The sequence below is a fragment of the Mandrillus leucophaeus genome, unplaced genomic scaffold, assembly GCF_000951045.1.
Source record: "Mandrillus leucophaeus isolate KB7577 unplaced genomic scaffold, Mleu.le_1.0 Scaffold938, whole genome shotgun sequence".
Lineage (NCBI taxonomy): Eukaryota > Metazoa > Chordata > Mammalia > Primates > Cercopithecidae > Mandrillus > Mandrillus leucophaeus.
In genome coordinates this window covers 1,094,501-1,108,813 of record NW_012110230.1, presented here as the reverse complement: position 1 = coordinate 1,108,813, position 14,313 = coordinate 1,094,501, and the positions used below count along the sequence as shown (strand labels likewise).

Genomic DNA, 14,313 nt, shown 5'->3' with positions numbered 1-14,313 from the left:
AAAAAAAAAAAAAAAAAAAAAAAAGGAAAAATGCAAATTTTTACTCACATCAATATAGCTGGCATTTATGTAGTTTGACCCTGCATCTCCATTTATCTCAGAGAGTTCAACACGGTTATAATCATCTGTTTAAGGAAAAGAAAAATAAACAAGTGAAATAATGAATAATCAAGTGGCCTAAATATATGAGAATTCAATACTCAGTAAGTACTCACAAGGAAGAATGTCAACATAACGGTTTTTATTCTGGTTAAAGGGCTTTCGAGCTTCCTTTATAGGAAACTTGCTGAACACCCGCGGGATGCTCTGAAAGAAACAATGATTTCTTGGATCACAGAAGATTCAGGAAAAATGATCGTTTTGAGCAAATGAGATATCCTGTAAAACATTTTCCTCATATTGCTAAAAAAATTTGCTTAGAGTAATTGAAATTAAGATCAGGAATTATGTAAAAATAAAATCACTTTTTTTAAAAAAAAATAATGATTGACAACTTTCAGAACAAATCTCTTGAGTAGGGACAAATTTAGGATTAGTTGTTGTGTCACTATCAAATTCATTTAAAAACAGATACTTGGATGAGTACCTAGAGTACAACTACAAAATCAGCCAAATACATTCTGTGACACAACTTCATAATACAATAAAGCATTACATTGAAATATTTACTAGCTCCACACTATAATCTCGTCAACCTCTATGAGTCTCCTTCTGGTTCATACATATCTGCTAATAATATCTATTTTGCTTATGTTGCAATATCAAGTGGGATAAATTATGAAGGTAAATTGCAATATAAATACATGTAAAGTGGAATTGTCTTGATGTTGAATTTATCATATAACAAAAGCAACACACACCTGAAATTCAGCCAGAAAAAGTCTTCCTTCATCAGCAATCTTCCTCTTATAAGTTTCCAACAAAATATCTGCATGGATTGGCTCCACATTCATCAGTTGTTTTTCATCATCTGGAAACATATTAAAGATTCAGTACTAGTTATATGTGTCTTTCAGGTGGGCATACACATTTCATTAAATTTACACCGTGTACTCAATCCTTTAGCTTCTTTCCTCTTCGTATACATTTCATCTGAGAAATCTCACACACATCCAAACATTTACCTACAAATCAATGACTGCTCAATCTTGTACTTCAGATCTCTTCCGGGCTTTATATTGTTCCCTCTACCAGAATGTTCTTCCCCATTTTCTATGCTTAGAGAAGGGATGCCAGACTAAACATCACCATTATAAGGACATTCACATTTGTTTGATAATATGCATTTTATAGCAATTGCCATACTTATTTATTTATAATACAATTATTATTTTTCTTTGTATTGTTTTCATTTTCAACTTGTAAAATGCTGTAAACATGCAAATGAAATAAGACAATATGATTAATACCCTTATACCCATGACACAGCTTAATTTGATCATCTGTTTACACTAAACGGTGAAACAGTTGTGTTAATTCGTTTTGCTTCAAGTACATGAAACACATTATATACTATGTTTGTGAAATAACTTACTAAATAGTAAAAAAGTATACTAACCATAAAAAGCTATAATTGCATATGGAACTTGAAAACCAAACCCTTTAGAAAGGTAAGAGAATTTAATCTGTCACATATGTAAAAAGTATGTTTCTCCTACTCTTCCATGCACTACAGATAGTATTTCTTTCAATAATCATATTAATTTTACCCATTTATCAGATAAAGAAAAAAGGTATCCATGAGGGCCACCCATTTATCTTACTGCCCATGGAAACTTTCTATCCAATCACAGCTATCAAACTGGCTATATGCAATTGTTTCTTTAGGTTGTTGGGAATGCCCGGTATTCATTCATTCTGAACTGAGGGCCACATTCCGGGTTTCATGGGGTCTGAATGAGTAAATTCTACTGCATTCCAAGGTGCAATCAGTATCAATTTTGAGATAAAATATTTCATTGACACTTTCCAAGTCCACCTTAACTCCTTGAGATGGATTTTCCTTTTCTGCTCAGGTGTTTATTACTGATTGCTCTCTTCATTCCTCCCTCAGTTTATGAAAATGAATCCTCAGGATACCCTATCTCAGTGTTATTTATTCACTAATAATTATCAAATCCTAGGTACTCACTTTGGTACTGGGCATAAAGCAGTGAATAAGAAAAAAAGCCTCCATGCTTTCACAAAGCTTACATTCTAGTTAGGGGAGTATAATCAACAACCAAATGAATAAATATGTAATAAGGGATCAGATAGTGTTACATTCTGCAAATAAAAATAAAGCCTTTTAAGGAGCACAAAAGATTCAACCCTAAAGTTTCTGCATAGAGACCTGGTACCTGCTATTACCAGAGGGAAACACTTCTAACATAGATTAACACAGACAAAGGACTTCTGAAATTATTCCTGTCTTAAGCATGAGAAAGCAAGTAAATTTCTTTATTGTAAACAAAAGTTCAATTTCTGCAAAGGTTCAACTTTGTCCCTTTTTATTGGATTAGAAATCACATTTTTAAAAAATTAAATAATATAAATGTCGAAAAAAAAGATAAACAAATTTGTTTTCTTCTCCTAAGTAAAATTGCTGTTCTTTATTGCTGTCCATAAATGCGTCTTTATTTATGGACAAATGCTGGGAGCAGCCAGCATTCCACCCTGTCAGGGACTTGAGGAGATGTACCATCTCCCCATCTCTGTGACTTTCATCCACTCTTCCCTCCACCACTCCCTAATTTGTTGGTCCATTGGTTCCCCACAATCTTAACAGACCAGATTTCCGCCCTCGCACACAGTTTTCTATCTTCTATATATGTATAGAATCATACACATTCAACTACTAGGGCATGTATCAAATTACCGTCGTATTTGTTGATATATCTGCTTTCCTCTATTAGATTACGAACCCTTTAAGGGCAGAGTCTGTGCCTGTCACTGTAGTACTCTCAGTACCTGGCACAATGCTTGGCGTACACTGGGAACTTCACAGGTGCTGAGTGAGTAAAGGAATTTAAGTTTTATCACTGTATCAACAGAAGTCCAAGTTAAATTAAAAATGCCCGGTTCTTATTTAAAATGAATGGGACTGGGCGCAGTGGTTCATGCCTGTAATCCCAGCACTTTGGGAGGCCAAGGTGGGCGGATTACTTGAGGTCAGGAGTTCGAAACCAGTCTGGGCAACATGGTGATATCCCATCTCTACTAAAAATACAAAAATTAGCTGGGCCTGGTGCTTTGTGTCTGTAATCCCAGATACTTGGGAAGCTGAGGCACAAGAGAATTGCTTGAACCTGGAGGCGGAAGCTGCAGTAAGCAGAGATTACACCACCACACTTCAGCCTGGGCGACAGAATGAGACTCTGTCTTAAAATACATATAAATAAATAAATGAAATAAAATGAATGGATTCAAATGCAGGGGAAGGAATATTCATCAGCAAAAAATATGCATACTTACCCCTTTCAACAAGCTCCTGTTGTTCATCCAAATTGCTGTGAAAATAGAAAAAATAAGTTTCTATATTCTCAAGAAGCACAGAATTCAGTTGGTATTTAACTTATATTTAATGAATACATTGAAGGGAAAGGAAGGAAGTCAGGGAGAAGAAAAGGAGAAGAGAGGAAAGGAGAAGAGAGGAAAGGAGAAGAGGAAAGGAGGGAAGGCAGGAAGAGAGCCTGGAGCAAAGGCAGGACAGAAGGATGGGAGAGAGGAGAGTCAGAGAGGAGAGAGGAGGGTGAGGGAGGAAAAGAAACAACCAAGACTTGTCTGCTAAACTCACATAAGTAGCCAAATGATTTTATTTTAAATCTTCTGTTTTTCATAAGATGTGGTTGTTTCTGGCCAACAAAACACATTAACTTCCCCAGACATCTCCCTCCTTTCTTTTGCTTTTGTCACTCCTAGATCCCTCTGACCCACCTTGTACTAAAAAACACACACGTTCTTTTCACTGGTTACTAATAAACAAGTCCACAATATTATTAGTAAATTAAGAAAATAATATTAATGTTTAATTCAAACCAATAAAACCACACTAAAAGTTTTTGATTAAAAGTTCTGTCATGAAGTGGGCTTTATGCTGTCTTCTCTCTAGTTCACATATTTCATTTAACTGGTTCCCTCACTGTCATATGGATATGCGTTTGCACCATTACCACTACCATTATTATTTGAAAATTCATAATCAGCTCTTACCAGGATCTTTTCTTATGTAGATCATAGATTTTATAGAGAACAACAAGTAGGGCTATTGATGTCACAATAATCAGAAATGCCAGAAATGCTATCAGTGCCTTAGAATTATCTAGAAATGAAAAATAATACATTCAGAGAACCATTGTCAAACAACTTGCTAGACTGGTTGAATAATCACCTCCAAAGTATTTACATTTTAATATTTTTCAATTTATTGTGAGGTTTGAAAAAATAAACATTTTAGAATAAGGTCAAATACAATAAAGTTCTAATTCTGTGACTTTGGCCATATTGTTTAGAACCAATAAAAACATTTTATATTTAAGGAGAGTAAGAAGAGAAGAACAATTCTCTTTCTCTTGATTAAATGAAGTTCTTTTATAAGACACATTTAAATTTAATTCTCTTTTTTCCAGACACTTCATTTTGAAGGGATCAAGGAGGTAATCCAGTTATTATAATTTTTGGAGACAAACTCATATAGTTTAACTTCGTATGCAGAAGAGGGTAGTCTCTTAAGGGGATGAGAAAGACTTCTACTTCACAAAGATAAACCCTCTTACCTGTTCATTGAGGTGTAAAATCAATTCAAGAGACAAAAATGGTTTCATTCTGTAGTTAGGATAAGACTTACCCTGACTTAAATATTCACTAAGTTTAATGTGAAATCCTGCCTTTTCCTAAGGAAAGGGCATAGAAGAGAGGTTGTGTTGGAAATATCTCCAGTATATTCACCTTTTCTTATGTAGTGAAAATGCAGCAAAATAATGCGGTGACTTGAGAGCCTCAGCTCCAGAGCCAGACTGCTTAGCTTCCAACCCTAGCTCTACCACTTCTTAGTTGGGAACTTGGCCAGATTTCTTATTATCTTTGTCCCTCCTTTCCCAAAATCCTAAAATGTGACTAAAGGTGTTGATTTACAGTAAACACGTAGCACGGTGGCTGGGACATAGTAAGCACTAATTATTCACTATTCACAAAAAATATTTTTGGCCTTTGGTCATCTGCCAAATTCAGCTCTAGGCACTTAGGATATCTACAAAAAGAAAAACAAGAGTCCTGTTCTCATAGAACTTACTCTCTAGTGAAGAAAAATAGATAATTAATAATAAACAGAAGAAATAAGTAAATGGTCAAGTAGGTTAGAAGATAAGAAGGACTGTAAAGATAAGAAGGAAGACAGTCTGTGGAAATGCTACAGAATATAAGGCAGAAAAAAATATTAGTTTTCAGGAAATTTGCATTCTCTTTGGGGGAAACAGACACCAGAAAGGTAACTGAACAGACAGGCACAGTGGCTTACCCCTGTAACCCCAGCACTTTGGGAGGCTGAGGTGGGTGGATCACTTGAGGCCAGGAGTTTCAGAGCGGCCTGGCCAACACGGTGAAACCTCATCTCTACTAAATATACAAAAAAATTAGCCAGGCATGGTGTGTGTCTGTAATGCCAACTACTTGGGAGGCTAAGACATGAGAATTACTTGAACCCAGGAGGCAGAGGTTGCAGTGAGCCAAGATTGCACCACTGCACTCCAACCTGGGCGACAGAGCAAGACTCTGTCAAAAAAGAAAAGAAAAAAGAAAGGTAAGTGAACAAATGAAATAATTATGTATTTTTTCATATAGTCTGAAAAAAATAAGTAGGGTGATAAGGAAGTAGAGGGGACGTATTTTATGTATGGTGAGTGGAGGCCTTGAGCATGAGACAGTTCTTCCACAACTGGAAATATGGAAATGACTCTACCAAGCAAACAGCTGCCAGAAACAGTTCATCTCATGACCAAAATTTCTGTAACTGGGAACTCATACAAATAGGAATATTGAAAGTAATTTCAGATAGAGACTGTAACCTGAGCTTGAATTCAGGCTCTGTCATTTCTTTGACTCATAGAGCAAATAGATTAAATTATCCAAACTTGAGTTTCCTCATATACAATGTTATCTCCCTTAAAGGGGTATTTATACTGCTGGCATATATAAAGATGGATAGATAGATGAACGTGAATATATAGGTGGATGGCAGTGAACATTTTTAGGCAAGAAGTTCTTATTGCAATAGGCTCCTAAAATGACCCAAAGTGTTCCTTGTCTTATCTCTATCTCAAATTCTTTTCACTGAAATTGTCAATCCATACCAGTGATTACTAGTATACATATATCAATCAGCATGATTGTTTCCAGATTTTGTGAATAAAAACCTCATCAGAGGCAACATCTAACCTCTAGAACACTCTGAAGTGAGATTTTGCAAGAAACTGCAAGTGACTATAAGTTAGCATTCCAATCCATAATAATGAATTAGATTAGGTTATAAAAAATATTAAGCAGCATAAGACTTTTCTCAATAAACTTAATAATAAAATAGCCAGTCTTCAGATAAAGCTTGCATTCTAAGCACACATGTGTTTCCCCCTTCTTTCCAGGAACTCTGCTAATATTAAAGAACTGAAAATGTCGTAGATCTATAATGACAGAGAAAATGAGAGAAGGGAAATTAGAGGTAGAGCAATTTCAACAAGTTGTAGAAGGTAGAAAACAAAGGAAAGGAGGCCACAGCCTAAATCAAAGGAACAGATTCCATTTGCTCAGAATGCCTGAGTCTCAGGTTTGCAAGTGACATATGCAGTAAATGTGAAACATGGGTCAGAACATGGAAGTCAAATGTCTATTTACAACAACAACAACAACAACAACAAATATCTTCTTGAAAAAATACTACCAGGGAGGAGAAGACAGAAGGAAAATTAAATGAAAGCAGCGAGAGACTCAGAATAAAGTCAGACCCAGTACAGAGAAGGGATGAGGTGCAGGACTAAAATTAGGAGGACACTGTAATTGTCCACATATGCAATAGTTGGACACCTATCTTCCCATCCTACTGTGAGAAGAACCACTTTTTCACACTTTACCCTATGACAAGGAGTAGGGTGATTCTGGAGATTAATTTCTGGAGATTAATTGATTGTTGGTGATAATGAATGATATCAGAAAAAAATAAATCAACAATATCATAGGAAATCTCCTCAGTCATCAAGATCTTCTAAGGACCACAGAACATCTGATCAACCTTTCCTTTTGTCTCACTGTGACTATGACTAGACTACCAATAAGAACCAAGCTCTTAAGGAAACCAGCAACACCAAAGGGGAATGCCAAAATAATAAGTCGACTTATGAGTTCTATGACTAATAGACTTGACAAAAGACTATGGGAAGAAAATGCAGCAAAGAATATCAGATACATAAATCTTCAGGTTACAAAGGTCAATAGCATCCAGAAAAATGGATGAAAAAGATTCAGGGCCGGATTCACACCTGTAATCCCAGCACTTTGGGAGGCCAAGGCAGGAGGATCATTTGAGATCAAGAGTTCAAGACTAGCCTGACCAACATGGTGAAATCCCATCTCTACTGAAAATACAAAAATTAGCCAGGCATGGTGGTGAATGCCTGTAATCCCAGCTACTCGGGAAGCTGAAGCAGGAGCATCACTTGAACCCAGGAGGCAGAGACTGCAGCGAGCCAAGATTGTGCCACTGCACTCCAGCCTGGGCAACAAGAATGGAGCAAAACTCCCTCTAAAAACAAAAACAAAACAAAGCAAAACAAACAAACAAAAAATTCAGGTAAGACCAAGAATAAACAGAGAAACCTAATATTTCCAGGGGAGGAAAACCTGGAAACAGACCAAAATAAATAAATAAATAAATAAAGATATATATGTGTGTGTGTGTGTATATATATAATATGTGTGTGTGTGTGTGTATATATATATATAGAGAGAGAGAGAGGGAGAGGGAGAATCAGGATGAAATTAGAAAGTAAAATTGGATTCAGGAAAATAAGACAGAAATAATTTTTAAATTCTAAAATTTTTAGCTTAGAATTTTATATCTACTCGACACACTGAACAAGTGCCAGAGTAGAATAAAGATATTTTTATGTATGGGAGAATTGGAATACTTTTTTCTTATACTAGAGTACATATGTTAGTGAAATCAGAAGGAAAAAAAAATGTGTGATACAGCAAATCTAAACCAGAAAACTGATGGAGGAATATTTTAAGATGGGGTGTGAGAGTCCAGATCAGAAGAAGAAGAAAGGGTCCCCAGGAGTTCAATTGACAATGACATCAAAATATGGGTGGTGGAATGTTACGCTGGGGAATCCCAACAACACATCTCTAGTAGCTGTACCCTAGCAATTCACAAACCAAGTCCTTTCCTGGAATAGATATCACTATTTTCAAAGTAACTATATTATTTATCTCTTAGGGTAATGATATTGTGAGCGGAGAGTGAATACAATGTTGTCTCCTTTGTGGAAAAAGGATGTGGGCTAATTTTTTGGCTCCATTGACCTGGAAACCTGATAAAAGTGGAATATTAGCTGGTTACCAGACAACATTGCTAATGGCAAAATGACCCTTGATTGCTAAATTACACCTGAACAGGGAGTGCTATATATGAACTCTATTGTCCTCATGGGAAGTACTAGCTTTGTGTTTCCCTGAGTGCAGTGCTCGCTCATAACTGAGCACACCCTCCCCTGTCGGCATGTCTGGAAGCTATGCCCATGGAAATAGTATAAGAAATACGATTCCTTTTGGAATGCAGCTCCTACACCTACACATGTGGTCTCATTCTCTCATATCTCAGTTGTCTTTGAGAGTGTCATAAGAAAAGTAGCTGGATTACTGCGTGCACTGCTGCAAGGGTTCCTGCTGCAAGGATTCCCACTGCCAGGCTCCCTGGCTAGCATGCTGTGCTTTCTGTTCTGTGTCTTCCCAAGTGAAATAGTTTCAGATCTGGCCTATTAAGATGTGAGTGTGAGATGTTCAGCTGAGTCTATGACCGCTATAAATTATTTACAATTTAATAGGAAAGATTCCATGAAGTCATTTTTATTATAAAGATGTTATAAAAGAAAAAGGTAATGTGGAGATAAAATCAAAGCTATATTGCTGGATTTTTTTTTTGACATTTAACACAAAGAGGTTTTGTTTCATAAATCTGAGCAGAAAGAACTACAACTTTACAGAGGGCTTAGTAAAGCAGTTTGGAAAATAAGCTGTTTTTATATTTTCTCTTTTGACTTTGCATTCATATCAGTGACTCTGCACATGCATATGTATGTAAGAGAGGAAGACCTAGAAGTGGCAAAGATAGAAAGACCTAGAAGTTGCTGACAACAAAGTACATACAGTTTAAATAGTTCTATTTACAATGTTAACCGGTAGAAAAAGCCCAAAATAGCATACTAGGTCTCCTTCCTCCATAGGCTCAGATCAATTGGTAATGTTAGTAACTCTAGAAAGAGCAGTATACAATATTGCTTTTACATATATATGTATATATGTGTATATATGTGTGTGTGTGTGTATATATGTGTGTGTGTGCATGTATATATAAATATGAAGGAAACCATAAGGAGACCCAAAAGTAGAAATGGTTAAAAGTGGTTGCCTGGCAAACAGAATCGTGGGTGGGGAAAGTAACATGCAGCTGTTATTTTCATTATTATAATGAAATTTAATCATAAGTAATTTTTTCATGTACACTTTTAATTTGATTAAAATATTTTAAATATCAATGATAAACATTTACATAACTATATTGTTATTAGGGAGGGCTTATCATAGCTTCCATTAGGTAAATCAGGACAGACTCATATTGAAGGCCCACTTCTGCTAAGCATATGCTAAAGAGACAATAAAATAAACAAATAATCTAAAATAGTATGCAAAAAATGTTACTAACATAATGATATTTCATAAACATAATCATAATTTAATAGTTTGGGTATATAAATCCTCTTATAAATTCAACAATCCTTTAATAATTGGATCTCCTAACTTGAATTTAAGATATTGTATTTTAATATATTTAGCCTATATATATATGGTTTTACTGACAATTAAAAATATCATATTTATGGAAAAGACATAATTGAAGCATTTAACAATCAAATGTGATTATAAGTGTAAAATAAGCATTTATATATATCTTAATACATATAATAAATAGCCCAGTGATAACTTACAAGATGTTGATTCATGTAAAATAACTGGTTCTCCAGAATATTTTCCATTGTGATAATAGGCCTGAATTTCAGTAACAAAAATTAAAATAATTAGTTTTCTAATTATTTCTACATTATATTATAATGTAAAACATATATATTATTTTTCACACCATGCTGTGTATTTACATTAAAACTATGCTGATTTGCTTTAAAATTAAACTTCAAGGTTATGTCGGTATGTTGTCAAATATATTTGAAAGACAAAAAGATATCTTATCTCACTTAGCAATAATAATATTAATAGTTATTCAACAATTATTAAATAGTTATTTAAAAAATGAAACTGGATGAAGAAATAAAATCCAATACATCAAAATGTTCATAACTAAAAGGTAAAATTCACTATTAATAGGCTAATATTTCATTTAAAAAGGAAATTCAACCATATGCTGTTTATTAGAATTATACATAAAACGCACATACTTTTTTAATGGCCCTTAAAAAATTTACTATATAGGCATAAGGATCATAAACACCTGTGTCTCATAAAAAGTAATGCAAATAAAGTGAAAACAATTTACATATACAGGGAAACTGAAAGGAGCCAAAGAGAAGTAAAATCTTTGACCAAAAAAATTTAAGTAAAATATATTTGAATAATATCATTCAAAGAGAATAATGATAAATATAATAAATCTGACAAATATATATCTAAGCTATCCTATGGAGAATATATAATTTACTCAATATTCACAGAATATTCATAAATATCATACACTGAGCTGTAAAAATTATTCTACAAATCCAAAAAGGCAGAAATTGTAAAAGCCAATTAACTTTTACAAATTAATAATTAATAGCAACAAGAAATTAAAGCACCAGAAATGTAGAAAATCTCTCTTAAATAATGGATATATTAAAAACTCTTCCAAGTTATAACTGCAGACTCATTAGAAATCATCAATAATCAAAATGTTTTACTTTAAGAATCATTGATTACATATCATGTGAAGGCCTTCAGAAATTAGTGATAAACAATATAGACATGGGATACAGTCAATCAAAGTACAATCCATAGCCTTTTTTTTCCTTTAGTTTATAAAAATGAAAAAAAAAAATTACAAGGATGAAAACAGTTTTAATCCGAAAGTCACCTGAAGAACATCAAAATAAATCTATGGAAAAGAAAAGTAATAATAATAAATCGACTTCATTAATTTGTTAACCAGAGATCACAATGGTGAAAAAGCTGAAATGACTGCTCTCATGAAGGTGTAAACACAAAACATGATAGTGGAGACAGAAATAAGCATAAAAAGAAGATATGGCAAGTATAACAAAGAAAATAAAAGACAGTCTTTTGAAGAGTAGGGGAAGAGAATTCGAAACTGAGTATCTCCTAGTTTGAATGTTAAGGTTCTATTTTAATATGATGTAAACCTATATTTTTCCAGAGTAACTTATAAGATTTGAAGAGTGGGAGAGGCATATTCTAGGAAGTGGGAAGAGCATGGAGTGAGGTAGCTAGAGAGAGTAACACCTAGGTGCCTCTTAGAAAATACAGAGAAACCAGTGCACTTGGAGCTTAATGGACACTGGGGAAGCAGTGGGAAATGAAGTATAATATGTGATGATGTGACAATAACAAAATATTTTCTCTACATTGACTATTCTTTGAAAAAAGTGTATATGGCACACTCACTCAAAAAGATTAAAATATCTGAAAAGACTAATCCTATTGAAAGAAAATATAAAAGAGTCGTAAAGAATTTCTCTGCATGAAAGGAATGAAAACAAATTTTTCAGGAACAAATCACTGCTATACTATTTAAAGTTATAGAGTGTAGGCTTCGCACAGTGACTCACACCTGTAATCCCAGCACTTTGGGAGGTAAGGTGGGCAGATCACTTAAGATCAGGTGTTCCAGGTCAGCCTGGCCAACATGGTGAACCCCCGTCTCTACTAAAAATACAAAAATTAGCCGAGTATGGTGGTGCATGCCCATAATCCCAGCTACTTGGGAGGCTGAGGCAGGAGAATCGCTTGAACCTGGGAGACGGAGGTTGCAGTGAGCTGAGATCACGCCACTACACTCCAGTCTGGGTGACAAAGTGAGACTCTGTCTCGAAAAAATAATAATAAAAATTTTTAAAAAGTTATATGATATAGAAAAACAGGAACATATAAGCAGTATGTTTATCAGATCAGTGTAACCTTTATACCAAATTTAATAAGAATGATGTCATCCAACGCCTATGTCAACAACATCTCTACTCACTGAATGATCTCCTTTCTGAATATCTACTAATAAAGACAATAAAATAATAGCCTTGATTTCAATAATACTCTGAGAGAGTAGCACACAATGACAGAGCAGGGGTTTTTCTCTTAGAATGTGACAATGGTTTTGCATCATATAAACAAATCACACCAGGCCATCACAACTATGGCATCATCTATCATAATGCCATAAAAATCGATAAACTCTAACCGACATTTCCAGTTCAAAAACAAAACCAAAAAGTTTATAAATAAAAAAAAACATTTCTTTAAGTGATAAAGAATATGGGCCGGGCGCAGTGGCTCACGTTTGTAATCCCAACAATTTGGGAGGCTGAGGCAGGCGGATTACTTGAGGTCAGGAGTTCCAGACCAGCCAGGCCAACATGGTGAAACCCCATCTCTACTAAAAATACAAAAATTTGCCGGGTGTGGTGGCAGGTGCCTGTAATCCCAGCTGCTCGAGAGGCTGAGGCAGAAGAATCACTTGAACCCGGGAGGCAGAGGTTGCAGTGAACTGAGATTGCACCACCACACTCCAGCCTGGGCAACAGAGCAAGACTCCATCTCAAAACAAAAAACAACAACAAAACTAAACACAACAACAAAACAAAACAAAAAAAGAATATAGAGTCATTTGTCAACATCATATTAAAAAGTTAATTATGGAAATTTCTATTTAACAGGAATAAAACTGACAGATACATTTGTTTAAAAATAAAAAGGGGAATTATGTAAGACTTAAACTGCTGTGAAGAAAATTAAAAGGCAAATTATAAACTGATAACAACATTTATTACGCATGTGACAAAGAGTTTACTATCACTAATATTCAAAGCATTTCTCCAGAGAAAACTGGATAAAAGAGGTAAAGAATAACACACAGAACAATAAGTAAAGAAACTTCATTAAAATAAAGTTTTTTTTTACCATATTTCAACCCCCAAATATATTTCATAGCATATTTCAACCTCCAAATAAAGAAAAAGAAAGGCATATTCAGTGTTGGTGAACTTCTCAAGAAGCAGTCATTTCATGCACTGATACACAAGGACAATTTGGTAAATTTTATAGAAAAAAAAAGTTACATATCCAAAAAATCCCAAAATACATATACATTCCTTCTAACCCAATAAATGCATTATTAGGAATTTATGAAACAAATTATTAAAGACATATTCAAAAATTTTGCTTTACCAATAAGTGTGTTATTTGAATGTTGTTTATAATAGAGACCAACATAGTTATAGTTAATAGAATATGATGAAGCCATACATAGAATATTATAGTCATTAAATACTACACAGTAGTTAAATATTTAACACAGAAAGGTGTGCATGATATAATGATGTATTAAAAATACAGTTTACCAAACTGTATTCTGAATGTCGATAATACATGTGTTAAATGCATGCAAATGTGTATATTATGAAAATATATGTACAAAATATGATCAGTAGACAGTGAGATAATGAGTATTTTAAATTCTGTATGCTCACTAGTATTTTCTAGGATTTATTTCAAATATTTTCTAATCTCAAGGTACGTGTGAAATTTTGCAAGTGAAAAATTCCACGTTAATAAAGACAGAAAGCCAAAGTAAAGAAAAGGTAGATTTGGTAAAGTAATAATCTGTTGTGCATAAAGTGTTGTGCTTCTTAACACAGAAGCAATAATTTAACTATAATTAAGTCGTATTGAAGTTCTAAAATATTCCAATGAAACATTTGCTTTACACCACTGACTTTAGTTATAGGAATAAAAATTTTCAAGTGAAATAATTGAGACTTTTTAAGTATGATTCCATTAACATCAGAG

The 14,313-nt window shown here is 34.1% G+C and overlaps 1 protein-coding gene across 1 annotated transcript in view; it reads right to left on the bottom strand.

Annotated features, from left to right (window-relative positions):
- Positions 1-14,313, bottom strand: part of PTPRC (protein tyrosine phosphatase, receptor type, C) — a 132,271-nt gene that overhangs the window by 25,262 nt on the left and 92,696 nt on the right. Inside the window, exons 14-20 of the mRNA XM_011970254.1 lie at positions 11,337-11,368; positions 10,233-10,293; positions 4,192-4,300; positions 3,454-3,488; positions 861-970; positions 216-306; positions 49-125 (exon numbers count right to left, since the gene is read on the bottom strand). Of these exons, the coding sequence (XP_011825644.1) occupies positions 49-125; positions 216-306; positions 861-970; positions 3,454-3,488; positions 4,192-4,300; positions 10,233-10,293; positions 11,337-11,368 (515 nt within the window). The remainder of the gene's footprint in view (positions 1-48; positions 126-215; positions 307-860; positions 971-3,453; positions 3,489-4,191; positions 4,301-10,232; positions 10,294-11,336; positions 11,369-14,313) is intronic.